The following is a 26,052-nucleotide window of genomic DNA, read 5'->3' as shown; positions in this document are numbered from 1 at the left end:
CACCACTAAATTACCGATATAAGCTTGAGGTTCATCGATACGAAGTCCGACTTCAAAATCTTTACCTATATCAAGCATCTCTCATTCTTTAATCATTAAACTCGCCACCAGCTTACGCGTCTTCCTGCTTAACGCGTCGGCTACGACATTCATCTTACCTGGATGATAGCAGATGTCGAAATGATAATCCTTCAAGAATTTCATCCATCTCCTCTGCCGCATATTTAGGTCATTTTGATAAAAAAAGATACTTTAAACTCTTGTAATTTGAGTACAGTTCAAACTGCTCACCATAAAGATAATGCCTCCAAATTTTTAAGGCAAACACTACAGCTCCAAGCTCTAAGTCGTGAGTGGGATAATTCTGCTCATGAGGTTTTAACTGCCTTGACGCGAATGCTATTGCTTTACCACTTTGCATCAGCACACATCCCAACCCTTGATAAGATCTATCAGTATATACCACAAATCTTTCCCCTTCTGCTGGTAAAGAAAGTACTGGGGCTTCCATTAATTGCTTCTTCAATTCAGAGAAAGCTTGCCCGCAATTTTCATTCCATTTAAAAGAAGTGCCCTTCTTGGTCAAGTTAGTCAACGGCCTTGCTATCTTAGAGAATCCCTCAATAAACTTTCTATAATAATCAGCTAATCCAAAAAAACTGCGCACTTCTGTCACATTGGTGGGCTGCTCCCAATTTAACACTGTTCAACTTTCGATGGATCTACGGACACTCCTTTTTCCGATACCACGTGCCCAAAAAACGTTACTTCATTCTTCCAAAAGTCACATTTTGAAGCTTTGGCATACAACTGATTGTCCTTTAGAGTCTGAAGAGCTATTCGAAGGTGTTCAGCATGATCCTCTTGCGTCTTGGAGTAAATAAAAATATCATTTATGAACACTATCACGAATTGGTCCAAATAAGGTTTGAAGACGCTGTTCATGAGGTCCATAAATACTGCTATAGCGTTCATCAGTCCAAAGGGCATCACTAGAAATTCATAATGGTCGTACCGAGTCCTAAAGGCAGTCTTGGGTACATCTTCATCTCTAATCCTCAACTGATGATATCCGGACTGTAGGTCTATCTTTGAAAAATATTTAACTCCCTTTAACTGATCGAATAAATCATTTATCCTTGACAGCGGGTACTTGTTCTTGATAGTCACCTTATTAAGTTGACGGCAATCAATGCATAGCCTCAAAGACCCATCCTTCTTTCTTACAAATAATACCGATGCACCCCACGGCGACGTACTAGCTCTAATGAAGCCTTGGTCTTGGAGCTACTGAAGTTGCTCCTTTAATTCTCTCAATTCAACAGGTGCCATAAGGTATGGTGTTCTGGAGATTGGTGTAGTCCCAGGTACCAAATCGATTGTGAAATCAACATCTCTCTTTGGCAGTAATCCAGGCATATCTTGAAATACTTCTGAAAATTTATTAGCAATTGAAATTTGTTCTACTCCTTGAGGTTCAACTTCCGAGATGGCTGACAAACTAACCGGTGCTCCCTTCCTTCACGTCCCATGGAATTGTAATGGTGCTCGCCCATCGATATTTAATATGACCATCTTCCTAAAACAATCGATTTTTGCCCGATATAAAAATTACCAATCCATCCCCAATATAATATCGTATTCTCGCATCGGCATAACTATAAGATTAGCTGGTAAATTTACGTTCTCGATCATGATCGGACAGGATTTACAAATGTAACTTAGGTCCACTGAATTACCAATGGGGTTTGCTATCGTTAACTTTTTATCTAAGGGAGTAGGAGATAACCCAAGTGAGCATAAAAGGCAGTAAGAAATAAATGAATGCGATGCTCCAGAGTCAAATAACGCTCTAGCTAAGGATGAATAAATGACGATGGTACCTTCAACTGCATCGCTGCTAGCCTCGATGTCAAGCTTAATAATGTCATCTGTTGGTGGTGCTGGATCCTCATATAAGGGTGCGGCATCATCAAAAGTCTAGGTCGCTCCATCCTCAGACTGTGCTGGAACATCATAACTTTGAATTGGGCCCTCGTATTGTTGCGCCAAGTTCTCGTACGGCTGCACCGTGTCGTCTCCCGACTGTACTAGGGCGTAGACTCGGCCTTGAGCTTGTGGTCGTAGTGCCTGAATTCCCTGCCTTGACTACTAGTACTGCTGAGGTCTAACCTGTGGTGGTGGTTGCTGAGGTGGTCTCTGATATACCGATGAAGGTCCTTGCTGTGGTGGCCTCGGGTACGACTATAGCGACCACTGTGGATATGGCTGAGGTGGTCTCTAGGATAGTTGTGAGGCGGAAGGATGTAGTGGAGGTCGTTGTGACATAGACGGTGGCACCTGTTGCTAGGGAGGCCTGAAAGACTGATGTGAAGGTCTCGACTTTTGTGGATATTGAGTGCGCTATGGTCTGGGACAAAAACGAGAAGTGTGGCCCTCTAGTCCACAATTATAATAAAATCCCGAAAATCGTGGTGCAGGAAGTGTTGTCGTCGGTCTGGCCATCGATGTCGATGTTCTTCTCTGTCTCTTAGCTGCATCTTGCTAGGTTGGAGATATATATGTAGCAGTTCTAGCATCACTCTTTACGTCCCTCCTCTGACCACGATTCTTCCAATATTCGTTAATGTCTTTCTCTACTGCTAAGGCACGCTCCAACACTTCGGAATAAGTCTTCTGTACGAAATGGGCTAATCAGCTATGAATAGAGGCTCTCAGACTTTCCTCAAATTTTCGTGCCTTACGGGTTTCATCGGACACCAGAAAAGTTGCAAATCGCGATAGCTCTGTGACCTTAGCATCATACTGGCGCACTGTCATATCACCCTACTCCAAGTTCATGAATTCTCCTGCCTTTTGATTTTTCACATACAAAAGAAAGTATTTATCATCAAACTTCTCACAAAACTGGGCCCAGGTCTAAGCTTCAACTCTCGGGTTCATCCTAACGACCGAGTCCCACCAATGATCTACCTCCCCTTCTAGCATGTAAATAGCCAATTTTGCTTTCTGGTATTCATTGCACTTCATAACTGTGAATATTTTATCAATTTATTTCTTCCACACCTCAGCCTTAAATAGGTCAGGCCCACCCTTAAATACAGGCGGCCTCTATCTTTTAAACCTTTCCAATAAAGTTCTTATCCCTCCGTTAGCTACATGAACGGTTTGAGTTTGACCTTGCGCTTGAGTTTGTCTTATCTGATAGCCCACAAGAGCCGTAAGATCTCTTATGGCCCTAATAATTCTACCCATAAGTGACCCGTTTTCAGTGGTATCGGGACCAGGAGCTCCTGATATGGCTCCAACATCAATGTTTTGATCCGTCATAATCTACGATTAATTGAACATGTAAGTTTAGTGTATGACAACCAAGGTAGGTTGTAACTAAATTGAATTCTAAGTATCATTAATGGAGTGCATACTATTTAAGGTCTCTAGGAGCATGAAAAATTTATTGGATTGCAAGAAAGGTTTGATGATCTAAAAGACTAACACATAAAGATTAAGAGAATTCAAGCAGTGACATGTATCAAGGTTGTAGTGCAGAAAATTCAGATTCTTAGAATACTATTCCTGCTAATGTTTCTGATACTTATAAGCATCGAATTGATCTAAAAAATTTTATGAGGATACATATATGAGTCTACTATAATTCTCTAAAATTTCAGCCTAATATGAAGTCTACAAAAATATCAAAAATTCGGATAATTAGGTCTGTCTAGAAACAAACGATTTCTGACTAGTATACACAACTTAATATTGGTAAAGGATAAACCTAGATTTACATTTTTGAATTATTTTTTACTAAAACTACACTTGTTAATCTACGACTGGGATTTTGAATCAACTTAAAAGGAGTTTTAATTAATTAGTTATGACTTTTGTAAGTTAAGTGTTTTCTGCTTACTATTGCTGTCCAATTTAACCTAGTATGCTAAAAATTCCTTAGGATCCAGATTTGGGTTATTAGTTCAATGTCAAGCCTAAATAAGATCATATCTGATGTCAATATAATGCAATGATTCCAAAGTTTATATTTCTATTTTTCCTATCATAAAATGAAGGGATTTAATATATATTTGGGTCACTAATTTTAAAGACAACCCTAGGTTTATAATTTTTAATCAAACCTGGCTCTGATACCAACTTGTCACGCCCTGAAATTCGAGTACCCAAATAAGGTCTTCGGGACCCGAATCTCAAGGTTCGTGAGTTATAATATAATAATATTTATTACAATCCAGTTGATTCAATAAATACTCACCGTCATCTAAAAGAAAATACAGCTGAAATGTTTATTAAATTCAACTTTTTTGATAGTTTTCCCTTTCTACATTGAAATTTGAACATAAACTAAACCTAAATAACAAAAAAACTGAATTGAATTAAAATTAAACCTAATTTTCTAGAAAATAAAGCTAATAGTAGAGGCCTGCCTGCTCGTAGTATTCCAGCTCTGCACCTGTGCATTTTTTAGTGGGATGAGCATAACAGCCCAGTAGGGTCATTTCTTACCTAAAATTTAACATTTTCAGATAATATCAATTTTATAACAATGAAAGAAAATAGAATACAGATAATGAAATTTAACAACAGAATTGTGAAAATGCGATGCATGTGATATTTCCATGAATACTCATAACATTTATATCATTTCTTACAACACCATACCCAAGTGGATGGTCACGTTGCATTAACGCCCACGCACTGGTACCTCATGGTGATTGACCCATTTATTCGTTAGCTGGTCAGACTACTGCTCCAGTTGTACCTCTGACGTATGTCCGCGTACATAATTGTACTCATACGCCGTACACAAAAGAGACTCCAAAGGATCTAGTGAGTTCTATGGTCTTTCACCCAAGGGACACGATTGCCCTACTTGGTAGCTTTAGAGTCTCTCACCCAAGGAACACGATTGCCCTACTTACTAATATAGGGTCTTTCACCCAAGGGACATGATTGCCCTACTTACTTACGTTACATCCAACATATTAAAATTGATACTCAATGAATGGTAGACATACATGTAAGATGAATGATTATTTCACAATCAAATATCAACAATACAATTCTAATTGATAATTCTAAATTTAAATTTTGTTGAAACTTTAATAATTCAAATACTTAAATAAAATATTATTTTACTATTTTTTAATTTAGGAATTTCTGTGAAATAATGTACAAGAAATTTTAGTTTTAATTCCAAAATTTTGAAAATTTTCTTAAACTTAAGTTCATTTAAATTTAATTTAATTAACTCTTTAAAATTTTAGAATTAAAATTTGGATTTTATTCTTTACAGAAACAAAAATATTACACTGATTTCTATAATATAACATTAATAATGTAATTAAATTATTATTTAATAATTTAAGTTAATCTATCTTTAAAAAATTTATCTAATTATTTTAAATCTAAATTCAGGATTTTATTATTATTTATTTTTATATCTAAATTTAATAAGTTTAAGGAAGTTATTAATTTGGACTTGGATACTATTATTATTTTTTTTTACATTCAAATTTTAAATTATTTTTTTATTATAATTAATTCTAAGTATTATAAATTATTGAAATTTAAATTTTTTGTTTACTTTTTAACTTAAATTTTATTTATATATATATATATATGTATATATAATTTGGATTAATTAAACGATTAAATTTAATAAATAATATACTCATTAATTAAAAATATTTTAAAATTAATTCAAATTTACTAATTTAAATAAATTCATAAATTAATTTAAATTTAATCTATTTTTAATAATTTACTTTCATATTAATTAATTTTTAAAAATTTAGAAATAATTCATATTTAATTTTTAATCTTAACAAAATTTTAAGAATTAATAAATTAAAATATAGACTTAGATAAATTATTTATTTTATTCCGTGAATTTATTTTATTTTATTTATATATAAATTATTTTAGCATTAAATATTAGAAATATATAAAATAGAAATTCATAAATGAGTAGGATTCCCTACATAAAAATTCAACTAACGATAATATTCCTATCAAAATTTTGGATTAAATAAGTATAATAAATAACTGAAAATGATAAATTTCAGGATAAGATCACCTACCTTAAAAGTCTGATGATCCGGCCCCGCTTTAATCTCTCTCTCTTGATCTACAGAGCTCTCTCTCTCTCTCTCTCCCTCTCTCTATTTTTGATATGATTGTTTCTTTCGTTTGTTTCTCTTCTTTTTTTTTTAATAAAGGGATGCGTAATGGAATGAAAGAGTGGGGATTATGGGACGATTTCGGCGCCCATTACCGTACGAAAAGGAAGGAAGAATGGAGAAAGTGGTTTAGTCGACGTGCGGAAGATATTTTTATTTATATTTTAAAATTTTTAATTTTTAGATGTGGTGGGTCCTACTAATGATGACATAAATCTACTCCATCCATCATCTCGGCCTAGCCAAGAGAAGATGTAAAGCCAAAAATGAGGCTTATCCAAAACTCAGGTGGGCCGCACAGAAGCAGACGGTGGGGTTAGTTCCCACAAAAAAAATGGGTTGTTACAGCTCTTGATGTGGCTCCGACATCAATGTTTTGATCCGTCATAATCTACGATTAATTAAACATGTAAGCTTAGTGTGTGACAACCAAGGTAGGTTGTAGTAACTAAATTGAATTCTAAGTATCATTAATGGAGTGCATACTATTTAAGGTCTCTATGAGCATGAAAATTTTATTGGATTGCAAGAAAGATTTGATGATCTAAAAGACGAACATATGAAGATTAAGAGAATTCAGGCAGTGACATGTATCAAGGTTGTAGTGCAGAAAATTCAGATTCTTAAGATACTATTCCCGCTAATGTTTCTGATACTTATAAGCATCGAATTGATCTAAAAATTTTTATGAGGATACATATATGAGTCTACTATAATTCAATAAAATTTCAGCCTAATACAAAGTCTATAGAAAGATCAAAAATTCGGATAATTAGGTCTGTCCAGAAACAAACGATTTCTGACTAGTATACACATAACTTAATATTGGTAAAGGATGAACCTAGATTTACATTTTTGAATTATTTTTTACTGCTTAATCTACGACTGGGATTTTGAATCAACTTAAAAGGAGTTTTAATTAATTAGTTATGACTTTTGTAAGTTAAGTGTTTTCTGCTTACTATTGCTGTCCAATTTAACGTAGTATGATAAAAATTCTTAAAAATTCCTTAGGGTCCAGATTTGGGTTATTAGTTCAATGTCAAGCCTAAATAAGATCATATCTGATGTCAATATAATGCAATGATTCCTAAGTTTATGTTTCTATTTTTCCTATCATAAAAGTAAAGGGATTTAATATATGTTTGGGTTACTAATTTTAAAGACAACCCTAGGTCCACAATTTTTAATCGAACCTGGCTTTGACACCAACTTGTCACGCCCCAAAATTTGAGTACCCGAAGTAGGTCTTCGGGTCCCGAAGACCTTATTCGGGTACTCGAATTTCGAGGCGTGACACAAAGCTCCAACATGGTGAGGACCAGCTAATGGATGAATTGCATGTTCACTTCATGTCACCTCGATGAGTGTGTGGCATGCAGTGGGGCTAGGCAATATGTGCATGAGATTAGTGAGCCTCTTGGTTAGAATATCTATTTTACGAGGTGGTCCTTTCCACTTTATATGTGGTCTAGATTTTTATCTAGTGTATCTCCATGATAGATTCTAAGTAAGCATTTCTTTCAAAAGATGTGGTTGGGCTAATATCTTTTTGCACTTAATTTACAAAATGAATATGTTGTATGGAATGGTGGAAAAGGTTCATGTAGCCAGTGTTCATAGTATTGGCATCGTTACATCTTACATGTGTCATTGGCTGCGGATACGGAAACATGTATCGATATCGCCGATATCCAGAAATGTATGGTTGACTGAGGGAAACATTGGAGAAGCATGGGGAAAATGGTGGAATTTTTCAATGAAACTCCAAGAGATGCTAAAATACACATATTTGCTTATTTAGGAATCAAATAATTGCAACAAAAAAAAAAAAAAAAAAAAAAACACTCATACATAATAAGTTTTTTCTTTAATGGGAGCCTAAAAGCATGTAACGCTAACTTAAGAAAACATTGGGGAAACCTGGGGAAAATTGTGAAAATATTCAATGATACTTCAAAAGATGCTAAAATACACATACTTACATATTTAAGAATAAAATAATGGTGTAAAAAAAAAATGCATATTTGTATATTTAGGAATCAAATAATAAGTTTTCCTTTAATGGGGGTCTAAAAGCATGTATCACTGACTCAGGGCAACATTGGGGAAAATGGTAGATCCATCCATCCATGCATGCATATACATACATGCAAACAGACATGCATGATCCATCAATCCATCCAACCAACCATCCATCCATCCATGCATGCATGCATACATCCATTCATGATCCATCCATCTATCCATACATGCATACATATACACACACAAACATGCATTTCATCATACAACCATGCACCCATTAAAAAATTTGTGATGGAAATTTTTTTAATAAACAATTTTTTTGCAATATGGTTGCATTGACAATATTATCAAAAATCGCGGTTATATAGGCATTACAAGCAACACTTGGAATTTACACGGTAAAAAAATTGGCGATATCGATACATTGGCGATAGTTAGTGATATATCGCCGATACCTACAATTTATGATACTACCGATGTTATCGGTATTGCTGAGCTAGAGATACAAATAATATCGGGGATTATCAATAATATCGACGATATTTGCATGTTTAAGAATAAAATAATGGTGTAAAAGATACATATTTGTATATTTAGGAATCAAATAATAAGTTTTCCTTTAATGGGGGTCTAAAAGCATGTGTCATTGACTCAGGGCAACATTGGGGAAACATGGGGAAAATGGTAGATCCATCCATCCATCCAACCATCCATGCATCCGCACCAGTGTTTCAAATAGCGCCTGTAGCGTAGTGGTAGAGTACGCTACGTAGCTTAGCGTGGCCGTAGCGCTACGTAGCATCCCAAATAGCGTAAATCCCCTATAGCGTACGCTACAAGGGTCGTAGCGTACGCTACAGCTACGTAGCGCGTAGCGTCCGTAGTGTTAAGCTACAATGTATTTTTTTACTATTTTATTTTATTATTATTTTTTTCACGTTTTCTTTGTTCTAATGTTGAGGAATGTGACACTTGTATTCTACTTGATACTTTTAACCTATGGGATTTTTATTTCTTTTCATAATTGTGACTTATGGTTTCAATTAGACATTATTAATTAAAGTGGTTGGCTTTGAAAGTTGTTGATGTGATAATTATTTGATTTGGCTTATATATGTGGATTGGCTTTTGATAAATGATAACTAATAACTTTTTTGAACATGCTCATAATTGACAAAATGAATAATCTTTTAGGCATTTTTATATTTTTTTCCTTTTTTTTCACTATTTATTATATTTATCCTATTTTTAAATTAAAAAATAAAAGTATCGGGTAGCTTATGCTACACGCTACGTATTTACGCTACACACTATAGAGGGCTGAGCGCTACGCATCACGCTACTGCTATTTAAAACACTAATCCGCACACACATACACCCACCCCCATACATCAATCCATCCATCCATGCATGCATGCATACATCCATTCAGGATCCATCCATCTATCCATACATGCATACATATACACACACAAACATGCATTTCATCATACAACCATGCACCCATTAAAAAACATTGTGATGGAATTTTTTTTTAATAAATAGACTTTTCGCAATATGGTTGCATTGACGATATTATCAAAATATCGCGAATACAAAAGCAATACAAGCAACACCTGGAATTTACACAGTAAAAAAAAAATTGGCGATATCGATACATTGGTGATACTTACTGATATATCGTCGATACCTACAAGTTATGATACTACCGATGTTATCGGTATCGCTAAGCTAGAGATACAAATAATATCAAGGATTATCGATAATATCGGGGATATATGCATATTTAAGAATAAAATAATGGTGTAAAAGATGCATATTTGTATATTTAGGAATCAAATAATAAGTTTTCCTTTAGTGGGGGTCTAAAGGCATGTATCATTGACTCAGGGCAACATTGGGGAAACACGGGGAAAATGGTAGATCCATCCATCTATGCATGCATATACATGCATACAAACAGACATGCATGATCCATCCATCCAACCAACCATCCATGCATCCGCGCACACATACACCCACCCCCAACCAACCATCCATCCATGCATGCATTCATGATCCATCCATCTATCCATACCTGCATACATATACACACACAAACATGCATTTCATCATACAACCATGCACCCATTTAAAAAAATTGTGATGGAAATTTTTTTAATAAACAGATTTTTTGCAATATGGTTGCATTGACGATATTATCAAAATATCGCGGATACATAGGCAATACAAGCAACACCTAGAATTTACATAGTAAAAAATTGGCGATATCGATACATTGGCGATAGTTAGTGATATATCGCCGATACCTACAATTTATGATACTACCGATGTTATCGGTATCGCTGAGCTAGAGATACAAATAATATTGGGGATTATCGATAATATCGGGGATACTCGGAACATTGCATGTAGCCAACCCCTAGTAGTTGGGATAAGGCTTAGATGATGACAATGATGATGTGTATTTGTAGTCAGCTCTGTTATGTATGGCGCTCAAATTTTTAGTTGCTATTTTATTCAGTAGTTCATTTTTTGTCATATAATTTCTTTATGCCTATTAGAGTAATTTCAATGACATCAAAGGCGAAACTCAAGGAGGCATTTGACTGTATTGACTGGAGGCCTGCTCCTCGAGGCAGGGGCGCATACTTTTCACTTTTTATTAGCTTTTCAAGTTAAAAAAGAAAGAAAAAATAATAATCAGAGGAACCCATTCTCACAATGGTAATATATAATTCCATCGAAGGAATAAATTATTTTGTAAAGTTCTTCGATGGTAGGCATGCACAAGGTTTTTTCAAGTCTTTGCTACTCATTACCTTAAACCTCACCCAAGAAACTTTGATGGATTTAGAAAGACCAAAAGCATTCCCAAATGCATTACTAAATGATTGTTCTATTGTGATGCCACATTTTCCTTGGTGAATCCTTTTATATTGACTAGTCTCTAGAGGGCCTGGAATGTCTATACCATAAATGCCTTTGGAAATACTTTTTCAATAACAAGAAAATCTGTACTCCTTTTCTTGTTATATTGTTCTTATTGATGATCTCTTGTGCTGTTCTCAGTTCCAGAATTTCTTTGCTTGGCTTACAAGATGTGTAAAGGTTCTAATGTCTGAACCAATTGATCAGCTACCTGTGTTCAATAGGTTTGGCCATTCGATTTACTGTTAATGCTTCATCTGTTTACTAGGATATTATGCTTTATAGCACATATGACTCTATACCTTCTGGATTTTGACAGTGAACTTGTAGTTATATTCTTGAAGTTTCTTTACGAACATGATCCTGTCAGGCAGTTATTGGAAAACTCTGAAGCAAATCAGAATATTGAAATAGATTTGTAAGTCTGTGATTTTCTGTAGACTGTTTCATAATCATGTTGCACCTAATGGGTTTGTATGCTTCCAAGATGTTTTTACAATGAGTTGTCATTCTTTTTTCAATTCCTAGGTTTGCCTATTTCTTTTACTTCTTCGTTGCGTGTGGTTGCATAAATATAGTAGTTCGTCAAAACACCATGTACTTATGGCCTGTGGTAATATTTTCTTCTTCACATGGGGTTTCTTTTATTTGTTATACGATTTTGTATTTCTTTCTCTCTTGTTTTACCCAATTTACTAGTGCATCTAATTGATTCTTGGCATTCATGCGAGTGACACCCAGTTGCAAACATTGAAACATCAGACCCTACTCTGCTCTCAGTAGATATTAGGGGTATCCACGGTGATATATTTACATTGATCTCCTTCGCGGTGCTAGGTTTCGGTAGGTTAGAGGGTATCCATCTCCTTGTTATGCACTAAATTAGTGGTACTCCCGCAATCTCTCACAAATTCCCATTTTATCCAACTGAACCTTCTTAGTTTGGAACATGGTTTCCAAGGTTCCTGGTTCTTAACTTCATGCAGGTTGGACACAAATTGCCTGTGACCCTGGCCACAGGAAGTTCCTCTGGTTGGAAGCTATGTGGAGCCCACAGAGATGCCTGTGACAAATCCACTGTCCAAAAAATCAGGCAGATTCAAAACTCAGGTGGGCCATACCACACGAAACTGCAGGGATGAACACCCACCATTTTGAAACTGTGGGGGGCCAATGGAAGCTTTGTATCAGGATGATATTTGTGCCTACAGTTTATCTGAGTGGTAGTAACCCTATGAATGGTTTGGATGGCATATAAAATCATGGTCTGCTCCAAGAAGGTTTCATTGGTGGACTTTTCCATTCTCACTGTTTCGTGCGGTGTGGCCCACCTGAGTTTTAGATCTGCCTGATTTTTGGATTGTCCTATTGTGATCTTGCAAAACTGATGGACGGAGTGGATTTGTCAAGGGCATCTCTGTGGGCCCCACATAGCTTCCAACCACAGGAACTTCTTTTGGGCGTAGCCACAGGCAATTCGCATCCATGCAGGTTATTGCTGCCATATGGTAGATTTGCAGAAGTTTACATTCAACTGTGCACCCAACCTTCCTCATTTACCCAGGCTTTTGGAACTGGCCATGACGAAGACTTACATTCACACCACTCACATGCGAACATGATCCCATCCAGTATTGACCCCTAACGCAGATATCACATGCACGCCTCAAAGGGCAAGCAATCAAAGTAGGGTCATGGAGGGACAGTTGCAAGGAAAATTGCTACGCACATGGCAACCACACAGATGAAAGGTGAGTATTTTGCAATGATGCTATCACTATGGTGATGAAACTTCCCAATTTTACCGGAGCCTATGAGCCAAGTCCACAGACTCATTGAATATATTGCTGCAGTGTGCATACTGGTTAGAATTCTAGTACCATTTATGCAGCAAAAATTGAAATGGGTTGCTAGATTGAACAATGTGCAAAATGGCACATGAAAAAGTGAAAGCCCACACACTATCCAATGTACTGCATCCTTTGAACAGAAAAATACTGCCACATTCCCCTTACAAACAAAGCAAGTAAAGAAGAACTTCAAACAACATATGCACGGAAATTGGTTTGTTTGTGCCCCAGAAGCAGTTAGGTCAGTACAAAAACTGGTTTTGTTGTGCTATGAAATACATTTTGTGGATGTTTCAAATGTACCTTGGTATGGGGATTGGTTGTGGTGGGGGAAGGGGGTTGTAAAAGGGTTCTATCCAACTCTGGCAGTAATTAAGATTCATCTAGAGGTAGGCATTTTTTCTTCTTTTTTTTTCCGTTCAATGTAATGTGTTATGGATTAATGTAATTGCTCTTTTTATTGTTTGGGTGTGAGTCTAAATGATTTTTTATGTTCTTGGCTGATTCCTTACACAAGTGTCCTTCTACTGTTTTACAGAGATACAGCCCAAAGGGTTGAAGAACTTGTTAGATTTGGAGGCTTCTTGGATACTGAATACCTGCGAAGAACTTTAGCCAAGGAATTTGAGCAGATGGAATATAGGTAATTCTATTCCTTGCAAAGACCCCAAAAAATTCTAGCATGATATGCATTTTTGTATGCAAATAAATATGTAGATAGATGCCGACGAGAGGGTGATGGTAATGGAGAAATTGTGAGAACTACAGACATTGTTAAAGCATTTTTGTTCAACTTGGTCTTTGTTTGGTTAGTAAATCTTATCAAATCTTTCGCTGGCATGTAATAACATTTTGGCATCTGGTTCTCACTTAGTTCTTTGGAATGTGTACTGGTTTTTAAGCTAGCTAAGAAAGGTACCATGACATTAAGCAGTTGAATAAATATTGGAGAATGCCATAATAGGTATAGTTTATGAATACTAGTAAGCATCGTAGGTGAAATTTTTCGAAATTGAATATATACAGGTTATTTTAGTACATTTTAAAAAATGCATATACATGTGGAATTCAGAAAAGGATGCCAAGGTTTTTGTTGACTAGGCACTTGAATTAGTAACTTCCGCATTAACTTATCTTAGCCTGGGAAACCAAGAATAAACAACATAACGTAACTGAATTCCTTAAGTCAAAAGATCTGCAAAAATGTGGTAAAATGGATGGTTTTAGTTGCCAACCTAAGAGAATCTTCTTTGACTGTGCAGTCATTCTGTGAATATCAATCTTGCATAAATTTTACTATAGCACTTTCTCCTATAACAGGGTTTAACTTCATCATACTCTTCTCTCGAGTACTGTGGTATGATAATCCCCAAGACATTTTCTCTTTGTTGCACGACTGAGGAGAATGTCCTTCATTGCTGATTCCCTGTGATTATTCTCGACGTATGTGGGCTGAAATCACTGTTAAGTTTGGAATTGGCTGGGTGTTCCCTTCCTCAGTTAAGGATTTTATCCACAATTGGTCAGTGAATGCGTGGGGCTCTTTAGGAAGAAAATGGAAGATGGTGCTTTTATGTGGCTTTGTGGTGTTTATGATTAGAGATGAACAACAGGATTTTCTCCAGGAAAGCGTTCTGTGGGAAGACTGGTGAAAAGATCAGTAAAACGGTCGTGAGCTGGGCCACCTCTTTGTCTGATTTCAGGGGTTCTCCGCTGACTGGATAATCAATAATTGGCAAGTCTCTGTCCCTTTGTGGTGTGGCTAGTGCCCAGTGCCTTACCCCCTGTGGATCTTCAAAATAAATTTTGACAGGTGTTCTCTGGGGAAATCCCAGTTCAGTGGGAGTTGATGGCATTGTGCGGGATCACTGGGGGGAAATAATATTGGAGTTTTCTGGACTTGGTGGAATTTCTGATTGAAATGCAGCTGAGGCAGATGCGGTGCTTCAAGCGTTTAAGATGATCTTAGATTTCAACCTGGCTGGCTGCGATTGATGGGGATTCAAAAAAAAAGGTGATTGCTTGGGCGAAAGGTGGCCCATTTCCCTAGAGATGTGGAGACATTATTGAGGAGGTTAGGGACTTAGGTTCGCTGTATTCTGTTTCTCTCAATCTTATCCCCAGTGAGGCCAATGAAGAGGCGGATCAGCGGGCTAAAAGGGGTGCTGTCAGCAGAAGGATTGAGATTTTGGGCAGGTGCATAAATTTGGGATGATTGTTCAAGGATTGGACAGGAGATTGAGGCACTTTGGGGTGTTTCTTAGTTTGGTCTGGGTGCTGCTTCAAAGCACTTTGTATTATTTTGTATCAGTTTTCCCCCTTGGGTGGGTGGGCTGTGCCATATCTCTCTTTTTTCTCCCTTTAATAAATTCCATTGACCATAAAAACTTCTTTGGTGCATTGTTTGTAATGTTTACAACAATATAGTTAATTGATTTTATTTTATTAAAAAAAAAAAAAAAACACAGATATACAGCATTATACATTGGGGCTACAAATTGTCAAATACTATGATAGGGATTTGTAAATGATTCCGGATATTTAATTAACAAAAGGAACCATCACTGGTTTTGTGGAGCTCCTTGGGTGGCGGCTTTTGCCTAGCTAGTGGATCGGAAGAGAATCTTTATGGTGGTCAACCTATGGAGGAGATCCCTTGCCCTCCCCAACATTTGCGTTTTGTGTATGAAGGATGTGGAGTTGATTGATCACCTTTTTATTCGTTGCCAATTCGATTCTAGAGTGTAGGAGCATTTTTTGGGCTTCTTCAATATTGCTTGGGTGATGTCGGAATCAATGGTTGACTTCATGTGGGCATCAATGTTGTCAAAATCATTATCGTATCGCGAATCCTAAGAGGGGTTGAATCATATCGAATCGCAAATCGTAAGATTTTTTCTGATTTACAATATATATATATATATATATATATATATATATATATATATATATAATATTTAAATCATAAAAGATTTACATATCATGATATTATCATCTGAGAAAATGTATATGGTATACTTATCATGATAGTAAAGGATTCTTGTCTTTTTTCTTTGCTTTCTTTTGTTGTCTTTTGAAAAATTTACCCTAAAAAACATACAAAGAGTCCTTAAATTTTTGTTTTGTACCTTTTTTGAGTGTAGAATGATGTTACAAAAAATGACATTCGATTCCATTGTGAATCGAAAGATATCTTGATTTCTTTATTTTGAGTTTTTGAATATCAAAATCCCCAAAAGAAAAAACAGGATATTTTTAAAAGGAGAGAACCTTTTTCATATTTTATGAGCAAAAGGGTACAAAGAAAAGGAAAAATTGAATAATAAATTGATTTTTAAGTATTTTTTGGGCCCATTTATGTAGTCTACAATTATCTTATGATTCGATACAATTCGTACAATTATTTAGGATTTGCGATTTGGGTGTAAGATTTGAATCGTACACCCATACAATATGATATAAATCGTACAATTCATATCATGAATCGTACAATTTTGATAACATTGGTCACTTGAAGCTTTATTTCTTTTGGGGGCCTGTTAGGTTTCCAATTACAATGGTAATTAGTTGGAAATGGGTCATGATTACTTACCCCTGTAATTGTGTGGTGACATCACTTACATTTGACTGCAATGATCACACTATACCATTGTTTGTTTTACAGGGGCATGACTATAAAAATGGGCATTTTGGTATGTAAAAATATAATGATTACAATTTTCTTTTCCTGTTTACTTTACATGTGTATTTGACTCTCATTTTTTTATGTCGTAATTATCTCTTAGCCAAACACCTTGAATAAGATAATGATGACTTATTTACTTTGAATTACATTGGAAACTAGAAAACTAAATAGGCCCTCAAATTAAATTATCATTGTGAAATCCTTACTCTGCAGAAGTTACTTGGTTCATCATATGTTGTTTGGTGTTGTATGATTACTCCTTTTTATGGCTGGCTCCCTTAAATTGCTAAAAAGAATTTATAAACTTTTCTTCTAAAAAAGAAGAAGAAGAGGAAGAAGAAGAAAGAACTATGGTACAACTTTTACATGTAAAATTGAAGTATTGGATGTAATGAGGCATAAATATGTTTTCCGCTATTTAGATGTGAATGCAAAGTGCATTTAGTGCAATTTGTAGTGTGCACACTTAGGTTCCCAAATATCCTCTCTTGGGAAGTGTGGAAAGCTAGGAAAGTCTGTCAAACTAAATTGTATAGAGATGTAAATTAAAATTTTGATGATCAAGCTTGTAAAGAGTTGCTCGAGTGGGTTTCTGATGGGAAACGTACTCACCGTTGAAATTTCATAGTGTTATGTATTCTGACACTTCCCCATCAATGTGTATAGTCTTCGTCATTGATTCCTCCTTTTAGATTTGTGCATCTTTCTTTCCTTTCTCCCATGCTTTCCGTTGGTAAATAACCTGCCATCCAAATTTCAACTAATGGCCTCAGAGCTCAATTGTCAGAGTTATGTCCCCGTAAGACCTCTGCACGCTTAGTTTCCGGTGTCAGCATACCTGGGATGGACTAAATTGGTGAGCACCAATTACAATCCCTGATTTTTGTACCACAATGACCCAAGACCTTTACCCTAAAAACCGTGTCGGCGTTGCGATTCCAATGTCTGGCATCATGCTTCGTTGCGATACCTGGTTAGTGAGATACGCGCGTTTACGAAAATTAAGGCAGACACGCATTACAATGTGTGTACGCATGGTGAGTGGGCCCCAATTACAAGGAATCTTAGAAAATCTCAGAAAGGGTTATTTTCAAAGTACCTACACTACCCTTTCACCTTTTGCAACCATCACACCAACCCCCCATGCAAATGATCTAAACTACCCCTACACTACCCCCAGTCTCCCACCTACCACCTAAAATCCCTAAAATACCCCTCACACCACTCAAATCAAAGCTTACCATACCCCTTCCCCCTCAAGGCATGCTAGCCCATACCGCCCCACTCCCTCTCCCATGCTAACCTTCTCCATTCTCTCTTTTCCCCTCCCCATTCTACCCCTCATTCTTTCTTTCTACACCCCCCCCCCCCCCCCCAAAAAAAAAAAAAGCTCCTACGTGTGGAGCTCCCCATGAGAAAGGAAAAGAAAGAAAGAAAATGAGAGAAGAAATGAGAGAAAAGAAGAGAGGAAGGAGTAGTGTTGTGTTAGAGCTTGGAACCTCCATTAATGGAGATCCCAACCCATATTTGAAGCCTATATGGAAGATCCTAGCCATTGAAATGTGAGTGCATTGATATCATTGTCACATAAGTATCATCATCTCCCTTATCTTCTTTTTTGTTTGTTGATCATCTTGAGAGGAAGGAGGTGGATCCCACCTCTGTTTGTGGGGATTTGGGGGCCACCATCCACCCCCATTTTGGGCCATCCAAGTGGGTCCCACCTGGATCGTGTGGTTAAGCCTCAGAACTCTCCCTTGATGCTTTATGTGTTGTAAACTTGTGTGGGCCCCATAGTGGTAGGGCCTCACCTCAGCCACTCTCTCTCTCCCCCTCTCTATCCCTTTATTTTAGTGTGATTTGGGGCCCACACAGGTGGACTACACTGCCTAAACAACATGCGCAAGCACGTTGTCCAAACAGTGTATTCCACGTTGTGGCCCACTGTGAGGTTTATTGGCAATCCAATCTGTTGATTGGGTCACACAAACCTATTGTGTGTGTGTGTGTGTGTGTGAGGGGGGGGGGGGCACGCGTGGCAGATCTGAGCCCCAAGCGGGCCCCACTCCAACAATAGTAGCGATAATGACGCTACCGTTGAAACCTTCCCTGTTGCACCGTGGAGACTCCCAGGGTCCACCATTATGTGGTGTGAAATTCACACCATCCAAATGCTCGATCATGCAAAGGAGTTTATGCATTCCATATTAGGCATTGGTGTGTCCTGTTGCATTCATTCTATAAAATTGCAGCCCATAGTTACCAAGTCAGATGTACGTCTCATGGAAGAAGGGATTCAAGCCATGGGGTTTCATAGTGATGGAGTTGGAGGGGATGAAGGGAAAGGCGGTATCGAATCAAATAAATCAAATAAGGACAATGAGGCAAGGTGGAATACGATTTCCCATTCCAGACTAGAGCAACAGAAGAAGACCATAAGAAAGCTTGATGTCGTGGACTTCCCGACTCTATTTGTGAAGGGTTTTTCGATAGGAAGGATGGCTTCTGATCAATTTTGCTAGATTCTTCGGAAGAGCAGGTGCGGTAATGGATGTTGTTCTCCCAACGGACGGAAACACCTCCATGCCAAGGGGATTCACCTTGGCGCGCATGAGTTCCATGGAAGAGCTATGCCGTGTGGTGGAAATGCTCCATGGAGAAAGTTTTGGTGGTGTGAAATTGTTGGTGTAGAGATCCCGTTTCGGGCTAGAGATGAAAATTAGAGATTTAAGGGCCCCAAATTCAAAAATCTCATATCGAAGAAAACTACAGAGCACTCAGGCGAGGGGGAAAGAAGAGACTGGTATCGGGATGAAAGAAGGAAGCTCGGGTCGAGGAAACATTGCGGTTGCAAGTAATCACTCCTTCAAGGAGGCAGTGGTCGAGAAGGGGAGTTATGTATTAGCGGGAAGAGAAGATTGCGGGGATTCCTCTGGGACCTCTAGTGGTCCTTCCTCTTCGAAGAAGGGGTCGCGACAAAAATCAAAGAAGGGGGTTCGCATTCATCAAAAGGTGGTTTCCCGAGCTTAGGAATCTTTATAATTTTCGATTGTTGTTACAACCAAAGATGGAGCCTCTATCCCCCAAGTGAGGGATTGGTTGGATGAGTACTGCACTTTGAATTTGAAAATGTACAAGATTAGGCCTATAGGATATAATGAGCTTTGGATAAGCGTTTGTCCAGGGGCGAACATCGACCTTCTCTTCATGGCAGATGCTCTTCATAGAGAAGGTCTGGTCATTTAGATACAAAAATAGAAGATTCGTGGTTCTTGATTTGGTCGTTTCCAATAGAATTATGGTGCTATGATTTCTTCTTTGCAGCGGCTTCGTGCCTGGGATAGGTGGCTGAGGTGGATTGCAAGACGAAGCTTTGGGCATGAGATGGGGTCGTCCTGCATATAAGTACAGTTTTGCATGACTCGGATTGTGGACTCATGCATTCACGCACGCATGATGCATTTGCAAGCACACCCTAGAGACATTAGGGTTGTGGCGACCATAGGTTCATCGTGGTTGGCGATTATAGTTGTGGACACCAAAAATTGGTTGTGATAACAAGGTGCGTAGGATGTCTGTGGGTGAAAGTTCCTAAGCTTTGTAGTACTGCAAGATGCTTCAATGTCAAGACAGAGTGGATACATGAGCGCTCGAGTGATGCACACTAGCAGGCTGTCTCCAACTGTGTTGGGGTCGGTTGGAAAGGAGTTCGGCCTCACCTGTTCGAAGAATGTTGTGGTGATTGAGGTCATGTCCAACCATCTTAGAAATGGGTCTGTTACTAGCATGCCGGGTGGGATTTGGCATAGCTATAGGCCTTCCACCGCCGTGGTGGGTAGTGAGGTCTCTTATGCTTGCATGATCACTCATTACGGATCAGTGCCTATGTACTTGACCCTGATGATTCCAGATGAGAACCATATTGAGATTTGGATTAGACATTAGGATTGGCATGTTGCATCGCATGACTGCATATGACATTCGGCCCAGTTGACCTTCGCATAGCATATATGCATAGCCTTGGTATAACTGGTTGCATGCATGGACATTTTCATGATTAGCCCTCCATCTTTGTTGTTTACTCTGATATTGATATGGATATTGTTGCGATATGTATGTCATATGCGTTATGCACGCACGCGCGCGCGCACACACACTCTCTACTAGGCTTCGTGTAGAAGCTTATGGGCATTTGCTCATTCTTTTCAAGTTATGTTAGAGTGCAACTATTGGCGATGCTGGACCACGCTCCTTTGTTTTTGCTTTGCTATCAGATGTATTTCCCTTTTAGTAGTATTGTATATAACCTTTTTTATAGTAAAGGTGTATGTTGCTTGTGGAGTTCTTTTGGTCATGCTTAGTTATTAAGGTTTCTCTGAAATCCTCCTTGTGAAACGCCGCCTTCAGGACTTGGTGTATGGGCACTGAGTGCCGGAATCGGGGGTTCTATGGAGGTTGTCAGCACCAAATTTGGGTTATAACGAATGGATGCCAGAAACCGGATTTGGGGCGTGACATCAATTTAGATATTGTAACATAGAAACATACTCTAAACTATTTGAAGAATGTTATCATAGTCTTATCCCCCTCGATTCTTCATCACAAGTTCATTCCATTACTATATTTCACTAATGTCATTAGCTATGTCAGTATATCCTCGCTTTGATATTCTGTTATTATCTTGCTTTTAGTTCTTTCTTCTTCTTTTTTCCCATTTTGTGTTTCCCTTGGACTGTGAATCAGGTAGGTTTGCATTTTGAAATTTCTAGTTGTAGGTTTGCAAGTCATATTTTACTTTTACAGTTTTACTATTTCAGTGCATTTCCTTAAATTCAGTTTGATCAGGTATTCATCAACTCTGAATATGTTTTATTTTAATGGTTCACAATGTCAGTTTCAAGGAGGCTTTCTCAATGCCCTTTACAACTATTTCCAAAAGGATACACTGTGAAGATTTGCTGCCTTTGTATCCTTTTTCGTCATCACCAATATATTCTCCCTTGCACGTTCCTACATCAGTGTCATTCTATGAGGTATCATGTTAAATCTTTGAATAGTTTTTATCTTTTTTGTACTTGACATTGATTGGGCTTGAATTGATTTTTTTCCTTTAAATAACATTCTTTTTGTTATTCTATTTGATTAGTAACAGAAAATTTTAATAAGGCTGTGTTTGGTTGCATCAAGTAACTTGAAATTTCATGATTAGTCAGTATAATTTGGTGCAAAACATCATAAAACTTCATTATATGTGGTGCAAGTAAATGCAATTTAATGGTAGTTTGTGTGAAGGTATTCAATAATGATAGAGTGGCCATAACGGCCAGCCTTACGGTTGTTACAATACAGGCCACAAGGGCCATTGCAGCCTATAACATTCAACATACTTTTTACAGGAAGAAAAATGTATCGGCTTTGTATTGGACTGTTACAGCCCTGTATCGGCCACAATTGTTACAGGCCCGTTATGGACCCGTTTTTTTTTTTTTTTTTTTTTCTGGAATGGGTGTTACAGCCTTGTATCTAGTAATGGTTCCTGCCTTTACCATTACGTAACGGCCCTTATGTAACAGTTTTTTAATACAATGGTTTATACGCATTCTTTCCTTTCCTTTTGTTATTCTATTTGTGTTTATCTTAAACATATAGATTTTTCGAGGTTGATGTGGTGGAGGCAACCCATACCTTTCATCCGGGTAAACACAGAACATAAACCCATAAAAAGCTAATTAGCTAGGAATATCTTTCTTGAAGTAGTGATTACAACACAACTTACACAAGATTTGATTTAAGGTGCAGAGATCTTCAATGGCATGAAAAACGATTACTGGTTGGCATTATGAGCTTGACAATACAAACTTGACAATTGAAGGTTTTCGGTACCGAACATAATGAAAGATTTCCTAATTAGATATAAGTGTACTCATATATGCTTAGTGTATTGGTATCATATCATGCCAATACTGGCACTAAATACCGCCTGATTACTCGTAAGATGTGGTTTAACAGTCTCCTATTGTTCCATGAGTTAAGATTGAAAAGGAGAAGGGGGGGAGAATATGAGAAAAAACAAGAGAAAGTGAGAAGGCCTAGAAGGTGGTGATGCCCGTAGCCTCTCCTCTTATTATCATTAGGTCTTTCCTAATATATTTGAAAGTATAAAAATATCCCCTATGCTCAGGTTATCACATAAACCAAAGCCCATATGCCTAAACTCTATGCTAACAAATCACCCTAAGGACTAAAAATGAGAATAATAAAATGAACCAGTATAAACGATAATCTCCATGTGAAGTGGGCCACATGTACAATCATCACCATCCAGCACGGTCCGTCCACACTCTCCCTTGAGCTGGAGCAAATATATCATGAATAGTCGACTTGATGAAGAGATGATCCAAATGAGTATGACAAAGAGTCTTAGTGAACACATTTACCAACTGATCCTGGGACTTGATTAATGACATGCAAATTTCCTTGCTCATAACTTTTTTCCTCCAATGAAGTGACAATCAACTTCGGTGTGCTTAGTTCTCTCGTGGTAAATAGGATTATTGGCAATATGACAAGTAGCTTGATTATCAAAATATAATTTCGTGGAAATATCAACCATAAACCTCAACTCACTCACCAACGTCCCCAACCAAATAAGTTCACGCGTAACATGAGCCATTGCCCTATACTCTGCCTCTGCACTTGAATGGGCCACCACACTTTGCTTCTTACTTCTCCACGTGAATAAGTTACCTTCTACAAAGGTATAAGTAGATCGCCTTTCAGATGGAGAACCGATCCGGTCTGCATCTGAATATCCTTCTATTTGAAGATGACCATTGGGCTTATACCGAATACCATGACTAGGAGCTCCCTTTAAGTATGCAATATACGAAACACAACTTCCAAATGAGAAACATGAGGAGCTTGCCTAAACTAGTTGACCGCACTTATAGGAAATGTGATATCAAGTTGACTGATCATTAAGTAAATCAATTTTTCAACGAGTTGATGATATCTTCCTAGACATCAATCAATTTTCCCCGGTCTATTCTAAGCTTTTGATTTGGTCAATAGGAGTTTTGACTGGTTTGGTTCCTAAAAAACCAATCTCGACTAATAAATCCATCACATAATTTCTTTGTGACAAATTAATGTTCACCTTAGATCTTACTACTTCAATACCGAAGAAGTACCGAAGACAATTATGTGAAGGTGTTGTTGTACAAATGTCTTCAAGTTGTGAATACCCACAAGTGACAATGATATCATCCATGTACACTACCAACACAAGATTGCCTTCCTTACTTTGCCTCACAAAGGGTAGTTAACCTGACTTTGTTTCATCCCAAATTCAAACATTACTTTATCAAATTTGTCCAACCAAGCTGTTGAAGATTGTTTTAGTCTATAAATGGACTTCTTAAGATGTCACACTTTGTTTGACTTCTCTTGAGCAACAAGACCAGGCGGTTGATCCATATAAACTTCTTCAGTAAGATCTTATGAAGAAATGCATTTTTTACATCAAATTGGTATAAGGTCTAATGCAAATTTGTGACAACCAAAATGATTACTAGCATAGAATTAAGCTTCATGACAGAAGTAAGGTTTGAGAATACCCTTCAATGACCAACTAAGCCTTTAAGAATTCTACCAAACCATTAGGATTGTACTTAACTGAATACACCCATCGACACCCAATCCCATGTTTTCTAGTAGGTAGGTCAACTAGAGTCCAAGTTGTATGATGGAATGAAAGCCGATACTCTTATTGATTGATCGACTTCGATCTCAATAGTTATGTTAAAGCAAGATCAAATTTCGGCAGATCCGATCAGACTCGTGATGAAGAGAAGTCTTATCCGATCTTCCACTGACGAAAGGTATCGTCACGACCAGGTCTCGGGGCTCCCACTGCTGGGGATATTTTCTCTTGTCCTAATTCCCGACAGTGGAAGGAGCAAGGAAACTCGATCAATTCAGGCCGAGTTGTTTGTGTAACGCGCAAGCAAGCAACGGCTAGCTGAAAAGCCATTGCACGCTAGGGCGCGTAACACTTTTCAGTTGCTTGTTGCTTTAAAAGGCAAAACTCTCATCGTAGTTTGGCGGCCTAATAACTGACGGGGCAGACTTATCTGATAAAAAGACCCACCTTTCATATAATTATTGTAGTGAGGAATAGCTCTAAAAAGAAAACGGATCAGGATATGTGGCCATCTCATCTTTCACATCTCGTTTCTATCCATCATGATTAAGAGCTTCTTGAAAATAATGAGGATCAGACACAAACGACAATGACAAAACACTTTTGTAAAGGAAAAAAAAAAGGAGATAAATTGACAAATGAAACAAAATGAGAAACATGATGTTGAGTGGATGAACGTATACCCCTTGTGAAGAGCGCCTTGTAAGTCGTCTTGATTAGATTGTAAAGAAGGAGACTTAGGATGACAATGATATTAAAAGAGAGCCGGAGGATTACTAGAAGCCACAATTGGATGAACTTCGTCACCGTGCTTGGAACATCTATAGGAGACTTGCGATGGAGTAACTAAATGTTATACAAACATTTCTCTCTATGCATGTTTTTTGTCTGGCACAATGGAAAGAGTAATAGACATGTCTCCAAACCGCAATGTCTTACCCTTTTTTAGAAAAAAAAAAAAAAAAAAAAGAAAAGAAAAGGAAATACTTTTAAAGAACGTGGCATCAATTGAAATGTAACGTTTGCTACAAACCAGATTGTAGTATTTGTATCCTCGTTGGGTACATGAGTATCTAAGAAAGCTATGCTTGATAGCCTTTGGTTCAAACATGTCAAGAACATGATCTAACTAATATACAAAACACTTACATCCAAACACCTTAGGAGGGACGGAAAACACATGAATACTAAGGCACAAAATGGGAAAAAAAGAAGAAGAAGAAGAAGAAGAAGAAGAAGAAGAAGAAGGTGATTTCCTATCCAAAACAGATGAAGGCATTCAATTTATTAAATGACATGTAGTTGAAATTGCATTACTCTCCAAAACATTTTTACAACCTTCATGTTAAACAGCATAGCCCAAGTAACCTTAATTAAGTGCCGATTCTTACATTCGATAACACCACTTTGTTATGGCATGTGTTCTCATGAGATTTGATGAATAATGCCATGAGATGAGAAATATGATTTAAAACTCATGAAATACAAAAATCTTCTTGATGAGGAAGTGGAGGAGCTCATTAGGTTGCAGGGTCATCTTCAAAGCTGCTCGTTGTTGGAGGAGGTCCATGACAGGATGGTATGGAAAATGGGAAAGTCTGGTCACTTCTTAGTCTACTCCTTCCACAAAATGCTTCATGCCAAGTCAGCGGGCAAATGCAT

General features: G+C 37.5%; 1 protein-coding gene across 6 annotated transcripts in view; it reads left to right on the top strand.

Moving 5' to 3' along the window:
- LOC131217159 (anaphase-promoting complex subunit 4) overlaps positions 1 to 26,052 on the top strand; it is a 70,474-nt gene that overhangs the window by 32,721 nt on the left and 11,701 nt on the right. For all 6 annotated transcript variants that reach the window (XR_009157209.1, XR_009157210.1, XM_058211957.1 and 3 more), the window contains 4 exons: positions 11,295 to 11,377; positions 11,473 to 11,571; positions 13,542 to 13,646; positions 21,583 to 21,721. Coding sequence is in view for 4 of the 6 variants with exons in the window: in XM_058211957.1 (XP_058067940.1) it covers positions 11,295 to 11,377; positions 11,473 to 11,571; positions 13,542 to 13,646; positions 21,583 to 21,721 (426 nt within the window). In the remaining 2 variants the exon portion in view is untranslated. The remainder of the gene's footprint in view (positions 1 to 11,294; positions 11,378 to 11,472; positions 11,572 to 13,541; positions 13,647 to 21,582; positions 21,722 to 26,052) is intronic.

This window comes from Magnolia sinica, chromosome 10 (genome assembly GCF_029962835.1).
Source record: "Magnolia sinica isolate HGM2019 chromosome 10, MsV1, whole genome shotgun sequence".
In the NCBI taxonomy this organism is placed as follows: Eukaryota; Viridiplantae; Streptophyta; class Magnoliopsida; order Magnoliales; family Magnoliaceae; genus Magnolia; species Magnolia sinica.
This window is presented reverse-complemented; position numbering and strand designations above follow the sequence as displayed.